We start from the raw sequence: 21,253 nt of genomic DNA, 5'->3' as shown, positions 1-21,253 counted from the left end.
CCGCGGCTTCGTTCTGCCTCAGGCACCTCCGCCCGCGGGGGAGCCGCGGCTGGTTCCCGGGGAGCTCGGCCGGGCGGACCGGAGGGTCAGCTGAGATAGCTGCTGAGGAGAGGCAACGGAGCAGCTAAAGAGATAAGATGGAGTAAAACTAAAGAGTAAAAATAAAGAGTTAGGACAGGAGGTGGGGATAAAGCCGGTGGGGAGAGTTCAGGCAGCAGCTGATCGCTGTGGAGGGCGATAACCAAGTTCCCTGCGGGCACCCCCTGCCCGAGAGGAGCCGCGGCGGAGCGGAGGCGCCCAGGGACTCGCCGGCACCTCGGCTGTGAGGCGTGGGACTCACGGGGAGCCGGCACACCCCAGCTGAGCCTGAGCAGCGCCTCAGCATTTCCCCTCTATGGGAAGCTGTTTCTGAAGAGCATTACCAACAACAGGAGCAGGGCCGATCAGACTCTGCTGGTGCCTTCTGGAGATTACGACAAGCTGTGTAGGGCTCAATAGGTATTTGTATACAAATTATGTGTCTTGTATATTGCAGTATTTATCCACCGCCGTTGTTGGGGCCACGCTTGAAAGCGCAGAAGATGAAGAGGAGGGAGAAGAAAATGAACCCCCTGTTGATCCCACGAGCACAGGGGAAACCTACGAAATAGTGGGTACTCTTTCTAATCCAGAGAGTGCTGATCTACAGTTTGCAAAGGAAACATATGCAGTAAGTATGAGTCTGATTTCAGATTGCCCTTAGACAACATTAGAAATATCACAGGTCATGTAAAATGACCTACGCTAAAGAAATTTTGTTCCTGCTGGAACCTGTATATATCTGCTTTACTCCTTCTGCTTCCTGCATGTGCTCTGGCTTCCTCACTTCTAGGTCTGACACAGCAAATATAAAAGGAAGGAACTCAGATAGAAAAAAGATGATGTCCTCTTCATAACTTTTTGTAAAAAAATCTATCTTATTGATCCACAGGTCTGCTTTCTTTTTTTCTCAAAGCTTACACTTCAAGGATCTCTCATCTTCTTTTTGTCTTTTATCACCATTTTGAAGGTAGTGATGCTGGACTCAAAGTTAGTGTCCTTCTTAACTGTTCACTGAAATCACAGCTTTCACTAGCAGCTAATTGTTCTGAATACCTCCATTTTTGTATAAAAATGTGTATGTCCAGAGTTTAATTAACTAGAGGAGGCTTCCTCTTGTGGATGGGATTGCTCATTGCTTGATTTAGTTTTCTGAAACTAGAAATTGCCTCTGTCTCAAACTGCTTGTTATAAACTGGTTATTATTCTTCTTATTTAAGAATCTCTTCCAACATTTGAAAATTCAGATGTTTATGCAGCTGAACTGTTCAATCAGGAAATTATGGGTGGTGCTGTTAAGTTTTAACTGCTTTTGTCCAAAGTGTTTGCTGGATTTGCTCAAGTAATACAGATAATCTGAAGTCAATAAAAATTACAGGATGCTATCTTGCAAGGAAAGTGACATTTTTTATGTCTTCTCTATTCTGCCAATGGATAGTTGTTTAAAACACCTGGGTAAGTAGTAGATATTTTCAATACTCACAAATGCACTAAAAATATGGATCCTAAAATACCATTAAAAGTCTCTATTTTTTATCTATGTTAACATATACTCTAAATTAGAAATTTCAGCATTTAATTTCCATTTTATCAGCTTTCTTGTATGTGACAGATAAAAGTTTGGTAACGATCTTATGAATAATTCTAACATCCTAGTGTTAGAAAACCACATTCTATCCAGATATTTAACTGGATATTTAGAAGAGGATTTTTTTTTTTCTCTAATGACAGAATCTGACTGGTTTTCCCTCAGGTCTCTTCTCGAGAAGAACTCTTAAGCCACTTGCTTGAGTGTGAAATTGTTTTATATAATATCACTGAGGATGTAAGCCAAATTGAGGAAGCAACATGGGCTGCTTCTGGTTAGTATAGCTTTACCTGAACAGAAATTTGGTTTGTATGTAGCCATCAATGTGTAATGAAGTTATCATGGGTTCACTTTAATATAAAGTTGGGTTCCTTGATGGAGAAATGCTGCACAAATTATTAGGATAAATAGCAAGGAACCATGGAATGCACTGCCACGTTCAAAAGGGAGAGAAGCTGACATGGAATGGTCCAGCTCTTTAAATGGCGCATCTTTGTAGGCAGTAATTTCCCCAAATAACTGTCAACCATCATCTCATCTCTTTGTATTGGGAGGTGGGTAGAAAATTTGCTCCTGTGATATTCAAAGAATGTTTCAATATTTTATATAATTATTTTATTTTTTTTAAAGTCCAATAAAAATATTACTAGCAGCCTTTTGAAAACTTTCTCCTTATTGTTACACCCAAATTCTTCTAATAGTCAGCTGGAATCCTTTCATGGTGAGAGTGCAATATGATTCTTTATATGACAGCTAAACTAAATTATGCTTTTTTCTTTATAATATGAACATTTGGACAACAGAATAATTTGCATAACAAAAAATTAATTTTATTGTTTTATATTAAACTTTGCTTGCTTGCTTTTCTTTCTTCAGTAGCTTTTTCTTTCTTTCTCTAATTGTTTTCTTTCATGATTTTTTATCTTTATTTTATATTAACTCAAAGAGCATTTGCTTAAAAAGACATCACATAGAACATTGGTATGAGTATCTATCCAGGACCTTTATATAGAAGCAAAACTACATTTGAATAATTCAGTTTAAAATAAAATTCTTGCTTTCATTTAACAGCCCTACATAAGGAAATAGAGACTTTTGCAAAACAAAAGTTATTCATCCTCATTTCAACAATAATGACCTGGGCAAATACCAAACCCTTTGACCCTGTAAGTAATATCAAAACATTAATATTTTTTCAACAGATGTTGCCATTTAATGGAAAATATTTATTACATTAAATTATACAATATATTTTGGGTGTGTACTTCAATGATAGCTGGTAAAGTGAGTGGGTTTTTAGGATTCTTTCACCCTTACCCATTACTCACTGCCAAAATTGCTAGATGAAATTGTCTTTCACAAAAGTTTAGGCATTGGGCTATAATGATACAGAAAGACATAAGGAGTTGCTTAGTCAAGAAGGCAAGACAAATGCTAACCACAAAATGCACTGTCTTTCAGTCATTAAAAAAATCCCATATTCATTGCATATTTAATGAAATACATAATTAAAATGGATACATCTTTATATCAATATATGTAAAGTATTTTCAGGAGCCATGTTGGGTGCTTTGTAGCATGCTATTGCAATTCTCAAATTCATTGTTACAGAAATAGAGTTTTTCAACCTTGTGTAATGCTATATATAATAAAAAGTAATGTTTTTAGAAATATAAATAGAAGTTAAAAATCTTTTACTATGAAATTTGAAATTGAAGTAATGACATTTTCAAAATGCTGAACCTCAAGCATCAAATTCAGAACCTTGACGGTTTTCAAATGAAGACAAAGTTAAAACAGATTTTAAAATGCTTCTAAAAAACTTCCTTTAACTATCTAGACCTTTAAAATTTGTTCTGTTTTAGCAAATGTATATCAATCACATTTTTTTTTCTTCATAGGAAACTCCTGAAGCTCCTTTTATTGAAGAAGATTTTCGCAAGAGAAGGTCTCATCCTGCCTTTGTGGATCACCTAAATGCTGAAAAACACATTGCAAAACTGGGGAAAACTGTATGTATAGAACTTTTTTATAAAAATAAGCTGGTTTGCCTTCTTATTTAGAGCTTTATCATATTAATGGAATTTATAAACAGTTTGAATGAGTTTTAAGAATATAATATTGTCCTTATAAATATGGATTATACAAATTAACAATAACATATAGTAGCAAGGAGAATACTATAATGCCCTTTGAAACCTAAGTGTATGCACAATATAAATCCCAATGTCTTTTTTTTTCTTAGGTAGGGAGTAAATCATGCTCATCTTAAAAAAAATACTGTTTCTTTGGTTGTACCAGAGACAATCAAAGCTGGGGTCTGTGTGGAAAGATTTGGGGAAGAAAGATTGTAGAGGAATGAGATATTAGTACTGCTCTAAAGAAAAGCAGCATCATTAAATATCAGCAAGCTATGTTAGTACTACAACTCATTTAAATCCTTAGATGTTCTGGCCACACCTATCATGTCCTAGATAGTTTGTGCTCTTGGAACAGAGGCCTTGTTGACTTTTGTTCCACCCTATAATTTACTCTAAAATCACAGCCATAAAGCTGACACAGAATAGCTAAAATATGTTATCACTTTACATGTTTTTAAATCCCCTCCTTCAGCTTTGCTTGCTTTGGTCTGATTAGACCATTAATCTTACTGGAGAACAGACTATGCCTCTATTTGTATTTAAGAACTATTATTAAATAAATACCAATAGTGGCTCAGCTCACAATTCAGGAAAATGGAAGCTGTTGTCATTAGTGGCAGAGTAGTGGGGAGGTTCAAAGACAACAAAATACACTGATGATGAAGGTGCCATTTGGTCATTCTTTTTCCTGTGTTGGGAGTCTCCCATAAGCAATATAATTCAAGGTCCATTTCAGAAATTTATCCAGCTAATAACAGAGTTTATTGTGAAAAAAACTTTTCTCTAGTTTGAGCATATATTTGCTGTCTTATGTCCTGCTGAGAAAATAGCACTAGAAATTATATTCTGTTCTACTGTGGATCTAATAGTACAGAACACAAGTAAAAATTTGGTTTCTAGCTTGAAAAAGCAGTGGTGAATTCGTTTTTCTCTTACTATGCTAACATGGATTTGTAAGACCATGGGATGAGTTTCACACCCGCAGTGTTAAAATCATGAAAATTTTAAACAGCATCCATCAACCTTGTGTTAACTTCTGCCACCACTTGATACCCAGATGAATTATTGGCAATTTTTCTGACTAGTCCAAAGCACTGAGTCGCTGCATACCAAAAGTATTTATATAATTAGCTACTAAGTGTTTGCCAGGCTGAACATCTGGACAGATATGTAGCAGTACATGATAAAGCAGCTTGAATATTTTCAATACTACCTGCTGTAACCCTTTCAAAAGGAGCTCCTGTGCTCCAGAACTCCAGTGTCAGCACCAATGGGTATCACTGCCCCTGGATGGTTTCTGTCAGCACTTTGGAGCAGGATGGCTCCAAAGCATCTGTTCTTCCCATGGAATCAGCTTTGGCTTCCTGTGATGGCTGAAGACTTCTGGATTATAGTCTTTACTGATTCTTAAATTTAGTGGCATCTAGGGAATATGCCATCAGTGAAAGAAATTACATTGTAATTGTTCCCTGCAAGACCTCAGACACTAGAATTCATCAGCCAGCCGTGTAAAAAAGCTCTTGCACCAAGAATAGAAGGTTTTCTAAGCCTTATTGGAGAAATATCTGCCTGCCAAAGGCAGAAAAGTTCTTCATCCTGCTTCTCTGTTCTCAGTGACATCACAGTTCCCGAATCCATTTAGACCTGTTTCTCACTTCAAGCAATTTTTAAGAAGCAAGCGAACAAGCCAAAACAACCACAGCCCGGAGCTGAGGATCCCAGCTAGAAAGTGACACCTAGTGGCTTTAATGAACAGCACGGGAACATGACATTCCTTACCCGGGACTAAACGGGCCGCGAGGAACAGCAACATGCCTAAACATTGCCCTGTTTTTAAAATCACCTATAGCCAAGTAACGTCAAGTAGTACCTTCTCAATGGGTGGCTTGTGACACTGAGTAACTATTGTTAGAGGCATTGAACCTGTTCTAGAGGTATGCATTTCAGTGAAATACAGCACTCAGTGCAAAACTGTTGTTTGTCTTCACACAAGGCAGGAGTTAGCACAAGGTACATGGACGGAAATTCTGTGTTACATTCTTTTTAAGGGAAATGAGAAATAGCACCTCCTGTGCATTCAGAAGAGGCAGGTTTTTCCTGCTAGGAGACAGAAATTACTATGTATTTTCTGGGACATGTCTGCAGGCTGTCCAAAGCAGCCCTGGGAGCTGCTGCTCTGAGGTGCAAACACTATCTGTCATGGAATCACCCAAGCAAACTCAGTGTGTGTTAAGATCCGAGTAGTAAGAGATACCTCTACCCAAATAAAGATGCAAATGAGACCACAAACTGAAGTCAATTATACAGATTTTATTTAACAATGAATATGAGGTAGAGAGAAAGAAATAGAAAACAGAGGAGAGAGATCAAGCAGAAGATAGTCACCACCCAAGGATTCCACTGGGCTTCTCAGTGATGGGGGTCCCAAGATAGTTCAAAACTTTTCCTTTTCATACATTTTAGCAAAAAAAGGAATTAATGTTCATTGGCCACAGAGTTCTCTTAATCTATTGGTTAAATTATTCCCTCATTTCTAATGCTAATTAGTCCCAAGATCAGTCTTTCTCTTCTTTTGAGTTGATGGGTTTCTTGAGTGGGAAGGCCATAAGTTGGTGGTCATGACCTCCCCCTGCCAGAATTACTGTTTTACCCAGTTGGAGCTGATTTCAGCACACTTGCTGAGCTGGCTTTCCTAATGGCCTGTAAATTCTGCATTTTGTGATCATTATCAGCATTATCATTCTTCTCCCCAAGCTTTGTTAATGTAAGCTTTATAATGTTTTGTAATGCATTGTCTGGGATAACACCACCTTTACCTCATCTCAAGTCACTGCTTTGGTGGTTTACCTTACAGTCCAAGTTCCAGGTATCCACACAGGTATATTCAGGGGGTTCAGTGATGGTTGGTGGTTGCCATCTGACCCATAACTAGGGGTGATCTCTGTTTGACCACTGCTACACATACGAGCAGTTGCTTCATGACGCTGTTGGCCACAGTGGGAATTTCTGTCCAGATGTGTTAACCAGGGCATACTAACCAGATCTGGAGTTAGAGATATTCTGCTGTAGCTCCCTTTTGTGCTCATCCCATGGCAAAGTCCTCCTGAGGCCCTAGCAGTGTCTGAAAAAGACAGCTCTCCTTACAGTATGGAAGATCTTCTGCTATCTGTAATGTCTTCTAATTTTAGTGTTTCTCGTGATTGATAACAAGCTGTTGAATTCAGTTCAGTTGAAGTAGTTTTTGTAACAAAGTTTCACTTTCTTAGTATATAGATAAAGCCAAGTAGATACAACACACTGACTTTGCAACTTGTCATTGAGTGCATGGTGCTTTGCTTATATAATTAAAGCTTGGCTAAGACCTGCCTTATTTTTCTGTTTCTAAAATATTATAAAGATGCCAACAAAAGGTCCATTCCCCCTCGCCTCCCCAAGGAAAAAGATAGATCCCAAATCTGCGCATGTATTCCCACTGTGATAAAGGCAGGTTCTTTTCATTTTATGATGAAAATATATAATGCCTAGGATATTTAAAACATGAGAATTATTTAATAATTTTGTTTAATCTTAAAAAATTTTAAAGTGACTAATTAAAAAAACTTCCTCAAAAGCTCTTTCTCTTTATGATGTTTTAATTGTTTTTTTCCCCTGTATAACCATCCTCACCATTGATACAAACAGTAACATGTATGTCCAAGCAGACAGGCAATTTTATGACGTTACACAGATCAGCCAAGAATATGTGGGTTAATCATGATGTGTGGCTAGCAAACCATTTAAACAGTTCAAAGATTTTTTTTTGTAATAGTCTATCAAAATGAAAGTAAAGAAATTGTAAAATCATTAATCCAGCCTTTCTGCTCCTTCAGACAGACAAATGCAAATAGAGTGTATTGAAAAAAATAGATTCAATGAATTTCAGAGTTATTTTTGCTTGAAAAAGGGAAGTAGAAGCATGAGTTATCCTGTTCACTGAATTGATTTACATAACTTCCAAATTTTACCTCTTAATTTTATTTTAGTCTTATAATCTTTGTTCAAATGTAGACAGACCTTTTTTTTTGAAGACAGCTGTAGACAGCTTTTCTTGAAGGAAGTAATAATAATATGACTCAGGAAGCTACAGGATAGGCAACAATTGATATAGTTACAACTTGGAAGTGATACAGTTTGCACACTTTGTGTATTTAATGTACCTGTATTCAAGAGCCAGTGTAAACTTGTATCCCAATTGCAGTCCCAGATTTTAATGAAAACTTTTTGCTGATTTCACTTTACAGAACAAAAAAAAGTTTTCAACTTATGTCGTTGCCTCAGGACATCAATATGGAGCTGAGGAAGGACTCTTTCACTACTTTTTTAAGGTAGACATCCAACTACATTTGAAGGATCATTTAATTTCTTGGGGCAAACTGCACTGGAATTGAACCCATTTTTAGCAGCCTTGGCATCATAAGCTCAATGCTTTTATGAGCAGAACTGTTTATTTGATCCTTTTGAAACATTTTAGCTACAGTGAAAGTGTTTTTCCTTTTTTTGGCTCTATTTTTTCTTAGATATTTCTCTAGTTTTTGAACAGTATCTCCATATGTACTTTCCAGTGGGAACATGTCTGTCATGTAAATGGAATCCAGGGAAATGTCTTTCTATTCAACAGTCTCTTTTTTTTTTTTTTTTCCTTAGGGTGATAAAAAGTAATATTTGCCAAGATTAAAGAATAGTCTTTAAAGAAACCCTTTTGGTTTTAGTAGTTTGGCAATCAGTACTGCTCAAGAATGGTCTTCTTTACTGCAGTTCTATTAATTTCTATTAATTATTCAATAAACTGAACTTTAAATCTTGAACATACAGATTTGCCTAGTAATCAAATGTTCCTTTTTTAGCTCTAGTTAAAAGTAACCCTTTTTTTTTCTCTCACTTTATTCTCTGATTTTCAGATGTGTTGGCTTGGTGAGACTCCTGCAATACCTGTTTTTGGAGATGGCAAGAATATTATTCCAACCATTCATGTTCGTGATTTAGCAATGTAAGGGGAAAAAAATTCTCTGAGCAATAATTGATACCTAGCTAGATAACAAATCCACTACAGAGTACTGAGGCTTTTAAATTGGGTGGGTTTGTTTAAGGTCACTTTGGGCCCTTTTAACTGAGTCATAGAGAGCCTTCAGTTTCTCTAGAAGCAGATGTGCTTTCTGGAAACCTTATCTGACTGTTGCACTGGTCCTTTGCATTTAATAAATGACAAGTCATGCTCAGTCTACAGTGTGATTCCAGTTAACTGGCACAGAACTGGAAATGGATTGGGGACTCTACAGCTGACTAAGACAACATCTTGCACAGATATAGCTTTTTATTCTTTTAACTTCCTTACAAATAAAATGTGTAGCTGTGCTTCTTTATTCAGTGAAATATTTGTGAAAATGTCATGCTCTGAAATGTTCAGAAGAATTTGCAGACTCTTGGTGCTGTTTCATGAGCTGCCTTTAACAAGGAGAGCCCTGGATGCTTCTCCAAGTGCCAGCTTGGGCTGTCCTTGCTATGTTTCAGAGTGTTGCAAAATGTAGCAGAACTCAAGCCAGCTTTTCAGTACATACTTGGAGTAGATTCATCGATGCACACGCTTCGAGAATTAATAAAGGTAAGAGAGTTGATAAAAGCATGATATTTTAATTTCTTTTTTGTTGCTGTTGTTTTTTAGTATATCTGTATGTAAGGCCTTAAAGCTATGTGTTTTATTGAAGTGGACATTCCTAGGTCTTCCTGAATTATCCTGAGTAGTAAATTACATGGAAGATTACTTTGAAATCCTCTAAGACTTCTGTCCTTTAAATGAAGTAGTTTACTTGATCTTTCAGAACTAATTTTTGCAGTATTATCATTAACTTTAATCAAAATTTTACCTAAGAAAGTTATTAGGACAATTGTTATGGGATTCACAGAACTGTGATTAGACACTGAGTCTTTACCATGTGTTTCCCTTCATGTTGTGGAAGATATCTTGTTTTTCCAAGAGTTTTGATATTAAGTCTAGAAGTAGTCTGAATGACACTGCTAAACAATACACTGTGATAGTGAGAGTGAGCTCATAGGACACTTGCTCATGTAGATTGAGCAAATGTTATATAAGGCCCTTTTGTTGCTGTTGCTGTTGTATCAAAGAGAGTTTAATGAAACAGGGAGCTCACTAGGAGATGAAACCTGTGCCTTGGTCCAGGGAGGCATCCCAAGGAGAGTGGTTGGTGTCCTTTCATAAGTCTGAGGGTGTTTAGAAATGCCAAATAGAGGACAGGGGTAAGTGGACAGTTCTTGGGGATGGGAAGTTGCCAGTGTGCTACAGAGGCTTCTCTTGGCAGGGAGCTGTACCAGCCTGGGGAAGACTGGAAAGGTGCATGGGAAAGAAACACCTTGCGAGTTCTAGTTGAAAATAGCTGAAGATTAGAAGAGAGTTTGGAATGAGTATCACATATACCTTTTCCATGCTTATCTTCACTGGGTGTCCACTAAGTGACATCATTGAAGCCAGAATGCTGGATTATTTGATCTGATGTTGTTACGGTCCAGTTTAAACCCAGAAGAGTAAAGAAAACTAAGTCTCTGTGTAAAAAATGGAAAGAACTTTGAAGATATAAAATATATCCCAAAAACGTGATTAAAAGCAAATGAGGTTAGATGTTGGTGCCAAAAATTTGATATATTTTGTTTAATAGTAAAAGAGGCAAAGAGAGAGAGGGAAGGGAAGGGAAGGGAAGGGAAGGGAAGGGAAGGGAAGGGAAGGGAAGGGAAGGGAAGGGAAGGGAAGGGAAGGGAAGGGAAGGGAAGGGAAGGGAAGGGAAGGGAAGGGAAGGGAAGGGAAGGGAAGGGAAGGGAAGGGAAGGGAAGGGAAGGGACTAGGTGGAAGCATATCACCCATCCAAAGGTCCCAATGACGTCTCGTTGCTCCTGTCCATCTGGACTTCCTCTGGTGGTGAGGGCTACCACACAGAAGCCTGTAGAATCCAGCGGGTTAATGCAGGCTTTGGGCAGGTGGGAACGCCCACGTGTCCCCTTGCAGGGGCCAGTTTGACACTGTCCCTTGCAACACTGCGGATCTGTAGCATCATGCTGCAGTGCTCTGGTGTGGGGTCTGAGGACCCCTTTGGGGGGCCTTTGATGGGCCATGACACCCCTTCTGCTGTGGATATTGTGAAGGGCCCCTCAGCTGAACGGTGTGCACAGTGGAGGAAGGGCGGTCATTGCTTCTCACCAGAGGATTTTGCGCTACACACCGAAAAAGTCTCCTCCCCCCCACGCCTTTAGGTGCGAGGGTCTGTGAGCAGCCTGGCAGCTGATAGCCCTGGGCTGGGTCACTCCTCAGAAGGTGTTAGGCTTGTGCTCTGTGAATGCATCCTTTTTCCGCAGCCCTAAATTATTACTTTATCTTATCTTCATCAGCAAGCAATCCGGGGCCTCAGCCGGAGCCCCGTTCAGAGTGTGGTGCTCTTCTCCGCAGCCTTTGTAAAACAGTTTTTGCTATAATAGGCAAAAGTCCTTCATGAAAATGTTTAAGTCATAAACTATAGTATTTCAGTCTCCGACAATAGTCTACACAAATGCTCTACAAAGATTTTATGGAATTTAGTGTGATTTAAATATATTCTAAAGGGCTGTAGGAGTAACTAACAATTTCTGTCTAATGATGAAATGCAAATGATATGTGGAGAGTTATCAGTAGCATTGATATAAAAACCCTTCTCAATTGTTAATGAAGAACCTGAAGGAACCTGAAGTAAAAGTGCTGGGAAAATAAATATCTCCAAATACATCTGAAGCACTAGGAATTTATTCATATATTTAAGAGCTTTATAAAGTTTTCTGTGGGTTTTTTTTGTTTGTTTTTGTTTTGGTGTTTTGGTTTTTTTTAATTGCAGGTAGTAAGGAAGAAGTGTTACTTAGCAATCAAAAGCTATTCAATACTAACATTAAAGTTAAAATATTGTTCTTAAATCTATTTCAATCAGTATCCTGATTTTCAAGGCACAAATGTATCGTTCTTAGATCTATTTCAAATCAGTATCCTGATTTTCCAGGCACAGTGTAACATAAAATTTACAGCACATCTTTTATCCACAGAAATCCTGTTCATTTTTTTCCTAAGAATCTGATTTCTTAAGTGGTTCTGATGCTGGTTTTTCTTTATTTGTTTCTTTGTTTGTTTTTCTGACAGTGTATCAGTAAAAATATTGGACCAGGAAAAATTGAGAAGGTTCCTAAAGAAAATGCATTCCTGAGCAAAGAGCTAACAGTCAGTAATTTGCTTTCTTTTATTTCTTCAGGAAAGTATTTAAACTTAAAAGAATGATATCATGAAATATATAATTTCTTTTTTCTTTATTTGACCAGAAAAAATTCCTCCCAAAATATGCCTAAAAATATTTAAAGTGAGTTTAAATTTGGAAAATAAATAAAGTAAAATCTAGCCATCATAAAACACAGAATTTTGAAGAGTTACAGCCTCATTTAAAAAATAAAACACTGAAGCTCTGATGTCACTGTTCCCCTTAGCATATGGGAGCACTCTAACAAAACCTACACAAAATGATAAAAATTTTAAAAAGGTTAATAATGCAGTGCTACTAAGGCTGATGAACACAGAATACATAAATTATGTTGTATTAATCTATTTATCTGGAAGTAACTGTTCATAGGAGAAATAAACAAAATACAACCCAGATAGTTTTAAGATGGCATTTGATAAATTTATAAAAGTGGGGTTTCCTTGCAATTACATGAAAACTTTTAATTGTACAGAAAATTGTTTAGTGTTGCATGTTCTAATTTGAGAACACTCAAATACAATCATACATTGAAAATTAATATTTTTAAAAGCTTAAATATCTGTTTTATTTTGTATGTAAACCTTCTTTCCCAATGCTTTAATTCTTTCTATTCTCCCCATCCATTCTAGTCTCTTGCTCCAGCTGTTCTTTTAACATGCATAGCTTAAGTCTGTAAATAAATGTAGCTTTGTTCCTCCAGCAAATGCAACTGGATATGTTGTTTGTGAACCTGCGAATGGAATCTCTTTATTTGAAAGAGAATTTCAACATTAACTGGTTTGCTGAGACAGGACTGATAGATAACATTGCTCAAGTTGTCTTGGAATACAAGCAAGCTCGAGGATTACTGGTAATGCTTTGGTATAGTATTTTAAACTGCTCTTCTCTCTTTATTCCCAATAGAAATGGTTACATAAACACAAGTCTTAAATTAATTAAGTAAAAATACATAGAAGATGGATATAGATGCAAAATAAGTGAACACAAAAACTTAAAATTAAATTGAAGATTTAAATAAGAGACTCTTTTTTTTTGCCTCTTTAAATAAGACGCAAAAGAAAAAAAAGAAGACTGAGTTTTATTTCCTTTATGCCTAAAATTGAAATTCTGTAAATACAAATTAGCTTAATGATGGAAAGCTGCTATTCTGAAGCTAGTTTCTTTATGCAGTGTATGGTACTCTTGGTATATTTTGCCTCAGGAATATAATAAGTGTATCTTTTATTTATTTTTATTTATAATAGTCAATAGTTAGGTGAGTATTTTGTGCCCTTTATATATTCAGTGAGTGTGGATATTCCAGTGCAATATAGCCTTCCTTTTACCCTGCTCTGTAGTGTAATTTACTGTGCAACTTCACTATTTCCTATGTTAGCTTGATATTTAGAACTTCTGTATTCAGATGTATAGGTTACTGAAACTATGAAATGCAGGAAAATGCCTGTCTACATCCAAGTATCAATAAAGCTGTTGACATGTCTATATCTGGTTCAAACTTTGAATAAGAGTTCAGGGCATGTAAAAAAGATAAAGATGCTATTGTTAAAAGTTATTTACTGAAAGTCCCTCCATAGCTCTGAAAGAATTATCAGATCTGTGTTTGGGTTAAACTATTGCATCGCAGAACAAATCCATCTAACTAAAAATACAGTACATACCAGGTAGCAGTGAGAAGGAAGGCTAGCTAGACTGTCTCTGTCACTACTCTATTGCAGAGTTTGTGCTGTCAGATTTACTAAATTAAGATAGACACTTAATTAGGTATGATTATGAGTTTATTGCATAACATATTTAATAAGTGTATACTGGGATCCTAATTGCACTTACTCATCCTCAGGCTAGGTAGGCTGAAATGAGACATTACTTAAGATTGTGATGGATCTGAAGTTTTTGAGGTCAAAATAATAATTTTAATGACAGCAAATTTATCTCAATTGGAAAGTAGAGATATTCCAAAATTTGCTGCATCCTATCTGAGGGATTGTGTTTCATCTCTTTGGATTATTCAAACATTAACTAGCCATAACAAATTGGTCTGTAAGTCTACTAAATAGAAGCATGCTTTTTCTCCAACAGTAAATTTCATCATCTAAGTAACTATGTTACTTGAGACCTGTGGGTGATAGAGGAGATATTCAACAAGAAATAAATAAATAAGACAAAAATATCCTTTTAGTTTTAAGTACAATTGCTATTTCCTATTAGTCATATTAAAAATATTGCTGCTTTTACATAGAAGCATATGTGCTGTTTGAGTAATGTCATATCTTTATCCTTTTTTCCAGCCTCTCAAAGTTTACATTCATGGTCCTCCCGGCTCTGGCAAATCTACCATAGCTAAGGAGCTCTGCAAGCACTACAAGCTACATTATGTTAGCACAAATGATGCCATTTCTGAAAAAATTGCAGATCTGGTGTGTTGCTGTTTTCTAATATTCCTGTTATTTTAATTTCTCAGATTTTAAGATGTGTGGCAGCATTTAAAATTTACTTATAATCCCATTATTTGAGAATGGAAATATCTATCTTTCAACATATTGATCATCTCTGGCATTTGCACTGAAATCTTTTTAGAGAATGGAAGTTGCTCAGTATCTCACTGTTCATGAACACACATGAAAGGAATTATTTCTTTTTTTCTTTTATTACATCTGTGTATAAAGTAAATTTGGTTACGGAATTTCTGAGCCAATGCATATTTCTGTTCTTGTCATCAGGAGCAAATTGTGGCTAAAGAACCTGTCAGGGTGGAAAGTGAAGTAGAAGGAGAAGGAGAAGGAGAAAGAGAAGGAGAAGGAGAAGGAGAAAGGGTTGTAGAGGAGGAGGAGGAGGAAGAGGGTGAAAATATAGAAGAAGCAAAGGATTTCTTAGATGCAATAAAAGAAAACATGCAGCAGAATAAAGGTAGGAAATACAAAGTATGATGATGGGATTCGGGTGGGCTAGTGCAACCCTATGCAAATGGAAATTAAGAAATAAATTTGTGTTCTAGACTTTTATTTCCTATTAAAATCAAGAATCAACTGGACAAGAGAGAGGAAATACAATGAAGGGTTTATGAGTTGAGATAAAGACAGGGAGAGATCACAAACAGAGTACTGTCATGGGCAAAACAGACCCGACTTGGGGAAATTACTTAAATGTATTGCCAATGAAAATCAGAGAACCCACCCCTCTCTTCTCTCCTGAATTTAACTTTATTCATGATTCTCTGCTTCCTCCCACCAGCAGCACATGGAGACAGAGAATAGGGGTTATGGCCAGTTCATCACATGTTGTTTCTGCTGCTGATTCCTCCTCAGGGAGAGGAGTCTTTTCCCTGTTCCAGTGTGGGGTCCCTCACACAGCAGACAGTCCTCCACAAACCTCTCCAGCATGAGCCCTTCCCATGGACTACAGCTTTTTATGAACTGCTCCATTGTGTCTCCCTTCCACAGGATGCACTCCTTCATGCACAGCCTGCTCCATTGTGGTCCCTTCCACAGGATGCAGTCCTTCAGGCCCAGGCTGCTCCATTGTGGGCCCTCCCACAGGATGCAGTCCTTCAGGCTGCTCCAGCTCGGGTCCCCCACATGATCCCAAGTCCAGGCACCAAACCTGCTCTGGAGTGGGCTTCTCTCTCCGTGGGCCTGCAGGTCGTACCAGGAGCCTGCTCTAGTGTGGGCTTCCCATGGGGTCACAGCCTCCTTTAGACATCCACCTGCTGTGAGTGGGCCTCTCCATGGGCTGTAGGTGAATCTCAGCTCTCCCCTGGACCTCCATGGGCTGCATGGTGACAGCCTGCTCACCCTGGGCTGTACCACAGCCTGCAGGTGGATCTTTGCTTTGGCACCTGCCGCACCTCCTCCCCTAGTTCTGCACTGACCTGGGTGTCTGCAGACAGGTTTCTCTCACAGATTCTCACTTCTGTCTTCCCTGGCCACTTTTTATTTCTGCACAATGACTTTGTCCCTACATAGATATTTGGTCACAGAGGCATTACTACCATCCCTAATTGGCTTAAATTTGTTCAGCAGAAGATCCATCTTGGAGCCATCTGGCTCTGTCATACATGGGAAAAGCTTCTACCAGCTTCTCAGAGAAGTCACCTCTGTGAGTCCCCTGGCTAACAAAACCTGTCCACACAAACCCAATCCAATGATACACCTTGTATATTAAAAGTGACATATTTTAAAAATATTTTGGTGCCTCTTTAATCATAGCACTTTCATCTTTCTACTTCAGAATTTTTTAATAATGTCATGTTTTCTTCTCAGAGCAGAGAGCATAAATTTCTACAACATAAAGTAAAAAGCTGGTGAAATATACCTTTGTCAAACTTGCAATAATAAAAGTAGTTTAGTAAAAACAAGTGCACGCTAATATGAAATTGTGGGGGTTATTAAGAACCTCATACATCATTAAAAAGTAAATACTGTTTATGAAAGCCTGGAAAGAATTTGTAAAAGATTGAAAAAAGGTTCCTTGCTGAAAAATATTAGTTACCATTTGTATACTTATAATGCCATGTAGTTTTGGTCTTAGTGTTTAACATTTTCCATGTGGTATAAAGTGATCCCCCCTAAAAATGTGATCTGTTGCTAAGGGTTTAGCTGATTTAGATCTTGTGTATCTGCAAAGAAATTAACTTCTCACACACCTGGAAACATCAGTAATGAGACCTATGGCAGCATCTCTTCTGCATGCTTTGATGTGTTGTTTAAAATAACAATGTCTTTAAAAATAGTTACAAACTTTTATGATTAGAATGGTTTATAAATATCTAAGACTTTTAATTGTCAAAGCAAAATAAAGTAAGAAACAAAAGGACAAAATTTCAGATCAAACCTGACTTTCCTCCTACGTATTTTCTCGGCAACGTAGGACAGGTAAATAACCTAATTCATATCACAACCTGTCTGAAAATGAAACTTGTAGAACCTACCTCATGTCTTTTTTGGAAGACTATCTTTAAGTCTTATTGTAAAATGAAAATAGAAAATTATTGCTTTCTTGTGACTTTTTTTCTCGAAGTATTTCTTTACTGCCTCTATTAAAATCTGATTTTAGTGTTCAAAATAAAACTAACTTCATGTTTAGATCATTAAGGACTAATGTTTATATCCTTGTAAACACAAAGGTAATTTTATTTAATATCTACATTTTAATATTCCATAGATTGCTGACAATGCATAATATACAAATAGTAACTCAAAATATTTAACTTTTTAGGGTCTAAGTAGAAGAAAAATGTATTAAAATGTATTAAATGTTAGTAAAATAATTTAAGATCTCTTGTTTCTATAAACTACGCACCTATTAACCTTCTTTGTCTTAGGGAAACTAGGTGATGAGTATATCCTTAAAATTATGAAGGACAAGCTCATGTCCATGCCTTGTAGGAATCAGGGATATGTTTTAGATGGGTTCCCAGAGACCTATGAAGAGGCAATGGAGCTTTTTAGAGGTGTGTACTGCTTGATTTGGTTTTGTTGCTACTTTTGTTTTTATTGCTGCTGATGTTGTCATTATCATTGTTGTTCTCAGAGCCATACTACTGGAGTGCATCAGCACTGTAAAGACTGCAGTGCAAGATACAAAACTAAGTTTTGTGATGTGTGATTATTAGAATGTAAGAAGGACTGTAACACACCTTATTTAATTTATGCACAAGATAATTTTTAGACTATCTTTCCTGGTAATGTAAAAAGTAAATGCGCAAGCATGGAGGATGCTCTCTTGTCCAGCTCCACTTAAGCAAGCTCTGTAGAAGAATTTCTTCATAATGTTTAAGGGCTACTGAATGAGGGGATCCAGCCAGTGCACCAGTACATATTTTGTGAGCCAAATTACATTGTATTTATTAGGTAAGCTATTGTAGATACACACATTTCAAATTGTGAGCAAGCACTGTTTATACATTAAGATCAAGAATCATTTTCATGTTTAAATTATAGCTGAGGTTTGAAGGTACAGAAAAATAGTCTTGTTCAGCTTAGTGTGCTGTTCTGCTCAGCTGGTACTCTACAGGCAGTTTTACTGACTATTCATAAAAGCAGACCCTTAGTAGCAAAAACCATTTTAACAGAGTTGTAAAATATTTCTACTCATTGTTCTGAGCCTTGTCTCTATTTTTTTGCAGAACAATTTATTGGGCAGGAGGAGAGGCCAAAGATCAGACAGCAGTTTTAAAATTGGACTGTTAAAATGTTTAAAAATTGTATGTGCATGTAGATACATCTGTGGTATAGGCAAACAACTACTAGTGTCCCAAGGTACAATTCTGGGGTGCCTGGCAACATGAACTACTTACTGAATTCTCTAAACTGGTGTTAAGGTTAGATTAATTTCCAATTATTATTATAATATGGATATTGGCAAACCTGTGTTTTACTTGGCACATTTTTAGCAAATAAAGTGATATTGTTGCTTCACATGAAAATGTCAATTATTTCTTACTTTTGTTTTAGTAGAAGAAGATGAAGGAGAAGAAGAAGAGGAACAAGCAGCAGGCAAAATGCCTAAATTTAATCAAATAATCATACCTGGTAAGTTCAATAGATTTATTTATAAATAAACTGAGTAGTATAATTTTCTAATTAAATAAAAAAAACTGATGAAAAATTGCTGGCACCAACAAGAAGTCTAAAATATTACTCCATCTGTCCCTGTTTAATTTAACTTAAAAAAAAAAAATCTGTTTCATGTAATGCTGCTGCCCTCATATTTAAAAGTGAACAATTAATCATAGAATCATTTAGGTTGGAAAAGACCACTAAGAGCATCAAGTCAAACCCTAAATCTTGCATTTCCAAGTCCACCACTAAACCATGTCCTTAAGTGTCACATCTCTCAAATACCTCTAGGGATGGTGACTCAGTCATCTCAACTTCTCCAACGGCCTATTCCAATGCTTGGCCACCTTTTTGTTGAAGAAGTTTTTCTTAATTAAAAGGAAGGGTTTGGTTCAGTTTCTGGGTTGTTTGTTTGTGGTTTTTGTGAAAATGCCACCAACTGTTGGCTGATAACAACAGTAGTGGCTGTCTTGTTGTGATTACAGCAGCTTAATGGAATAAAAGTGTAATGCATTGGTTATGCTGAGAATTAAAATAGAGTGTATTTAATCTATGTAGAAATTGCTTTATCCTGCTGTTTTTGCTTGATTCCTTCGGAAATTTTGTATATATTCAAACAATATGTTCTTCTTCACAGAATTTATTTTTTCTTTGATGGCATCTGATGAATTCCTTATAAACAGAATAATACAACTTTCAGAGAGTGAAGTTGCTGGAACTCAATATACTGAGGAGCAGTTCCTGGAAGCTCTGAAACACTTCCGCAAGATAAATGCTGATGATGTGACAGTTCTCAACTATTTTGATGAACTTGAAATACATCCTCAGTTTGTTGGTAAGGAATAATAAAATTAGTAGATATAACATGAATAAAAAATTTTTGTTCTTACAAATGTAACAAAAATCAAATAGTAAGTATCCATATATAAATAATATTTTTATTAACATTGCAACAGCAAGCATATAATTATATACCTGCAAAAATATTCTTTTACTGTTAACCTGTTTGTAAAATTTGCGTTGTTAGTTGTTCATTTTTGTAATTTGAATTATTAGAATAATTTTGTGACTTAGTTTACAGATCTCTGTACTGGCATCCTTTCACATATATGTAAGAGTACATTTTCATGGACATATACATCATGGCTCCTTATATTTTTTTTCTTTAGATTTATCCACTGATGCTATTGTTGTCCTCAAAAATTGGATTTGTTACCTGGTGGGCAACAAACTAATAATTACACCCTGAAGAGATGCATTGATTGTTGATTTCAGAGTTGTGCTAACCTCTGTGCTTGGTGGTACTCCACAAATCAAACACTCCTACTGTCAAAACTTTTGACTATTTATACATTTTACCAAACAAAGGGATTAGTGTTTATTGGCTAAATATTACATAGTTCTCTTATTAATTAGGATTCTTCTATTGGGTAATTATTCTCTTGCTTCCTATGCTCACTGTTACTCTTCTTTTGGGTCAGTGGGTTTTGTTGGTGGTCCTTGAATATGTTGGTGGTTGTGATTTCCTCACTGCTGGCATTAACTTTCACCCAGCTGGAGCTGATTTCAGCACAATTTCTCAGTTGGCTTTATTCGGTTCTTCCTTGGGCATTCTGCCAAATGTCCTTATGGCCTGCAAATGTTGCACTCTTTGTGTCCCCTATCAGTGGTAGATCCTTCTTCCCCAGTTTGTTAATGGCCCATTGGTCTGAGATCATTGAGTCTTGTTCAGGCCTACACCCGTAACAAAGTAATTCAAGGAACAAGTAAGTTGTTTTTGTAACATCTGAACGTCATTTAGAGCTTGCTGTCGATTTCATGGGTTAAACCTTCCTTCTTGTTGATCAAGCTTGAAAGTATGCAAAGATGAAACATCAAAGTACATAATTTCTTTAAAAAAATTTTACATTTTCCACATTTTGCAACCCCATGACAATATGTGGGTAATCTGTAAATTAAGAGGCATTTAAGAAAATTACTAGAAATCAAAAGTGGAAGCCTGAGACTGAATCTGTTTTGCAGTATACCTGTATGAGAGAAAATTTGTCTTCCCTACATACTATCTAGAAAATTGTGATCACTGGGAAATCTTGAGAAGATAACTATAATCTGATTATTCATGCCAGTGAGATCAGAGTGACAGCATTCTAAAGAAAAGGTGGGTTTTAGGGGGGAGAGGAAAGGAAACAAAGAATAAGCGTGAGACCTCTGCAGCTAAAATCAAACTGCTGATATTTGCAATGTCTATTTGAGATGAATTATGAAAAGTTAAGTGTTCAACCCCCTAGCCACAAGTGATTTTCCAAGATTTTTGTTTATTGTCAGTCATGGAGATTATTTTGAAAATAATAAGATATAAGTGTTGTTAGGAAGTGTAGTAGTGGGAAAAAATAGTGAGTTAGTGTAACTATTTTAGAATTGAGGAAATTCTACAAGTAAATGTATGAAATGGTAAATATTAAGGTCTGGTGTCACCAATTGGTCATATTCTTAGCTTATACACTTCTAGATATGCAAGTAGAGGCACTGTCAAAGAATTATGCCTCAAGATTATTCTTCAACTGTAGTCCCTTCCAA

General features: G+C 36.6%; 1 protein-coding gene across 2 annotated transcripts in view; it reads left to right on the top strand.

Annotated features, from left to right (window-relative positions):
• Positions 1-21,253, top strand: part of AK7 (adenylate kinase 7) — a 28,974-nt gene that overhangs the window by 148 nt on the left and 7,573 nt on the right. For both annotated transcript variants that reach the window (XM_064715011.1, XM_064715010.1), the window contains exons 2-15: positions 536-709; positions 1,832-1,940; positions 2,738-2,832; positions 3,568-3,678; positions 8,088-8,171; positions 8,745-8,833; positions 9,355-9,445; positions 12,011-12,088; positions 12,823-12,972; positions 14,408-14,536; positions 14,840-15,026; positions 17,440-17,568; positions 18,572-18,649; positions 19,314-19,511. In XM_064715011.1, coding sequence (XP_064571081.1) covers positions 536-709; positions 1,832-1,940; positions 2,738-2,832; positions 3,568-3,678; positions 8,088-8,171; positions 8,745-8,833; positions 9,355-9,445; positions 12,011-12,088; positions 12,823-12,972; positions 14,408-14,536; positions 14,840-15,026; positions 17,440-17,568; positions 18,572-18,649; positions 19,314-19,511 — 1,702 coding nt within the window. The remainder of the gene's footprint in view (positions 1-535; positions 710-1,831; positions 1,941-2,737; positions 2,833-3,567; positions 3,679-8,087; positions 8,172-8,744; positions 8,834-9,354; positions 9,446-12,010; positions 12,089-12,822; positions 12,973-14,407; positions 14,537-14,839; positions 15,027-17,439; positions 17,569-18,571; positions 18,650-19,313; positions 19,512-21,253) is intronic.

Source organism: Zonotrichia leucophrys, chromosome 5 (assembly GCF_028769735.1).
Source record: "Zonotrichia leucophrys gambelii isolate GWCS_2022_RI chromosome 5, RI_Zleu_2.0, whole genome shotgun sequence".
NCBI lineage: Eukaryota > Metazoa > Chordata > Aves > Passeriformes > Passerellidae > Zonotrichia > Zonotrichia leucophrys.
This window is presented reverse-complemented; position numbering and strand designations above follow the sequence as displayed.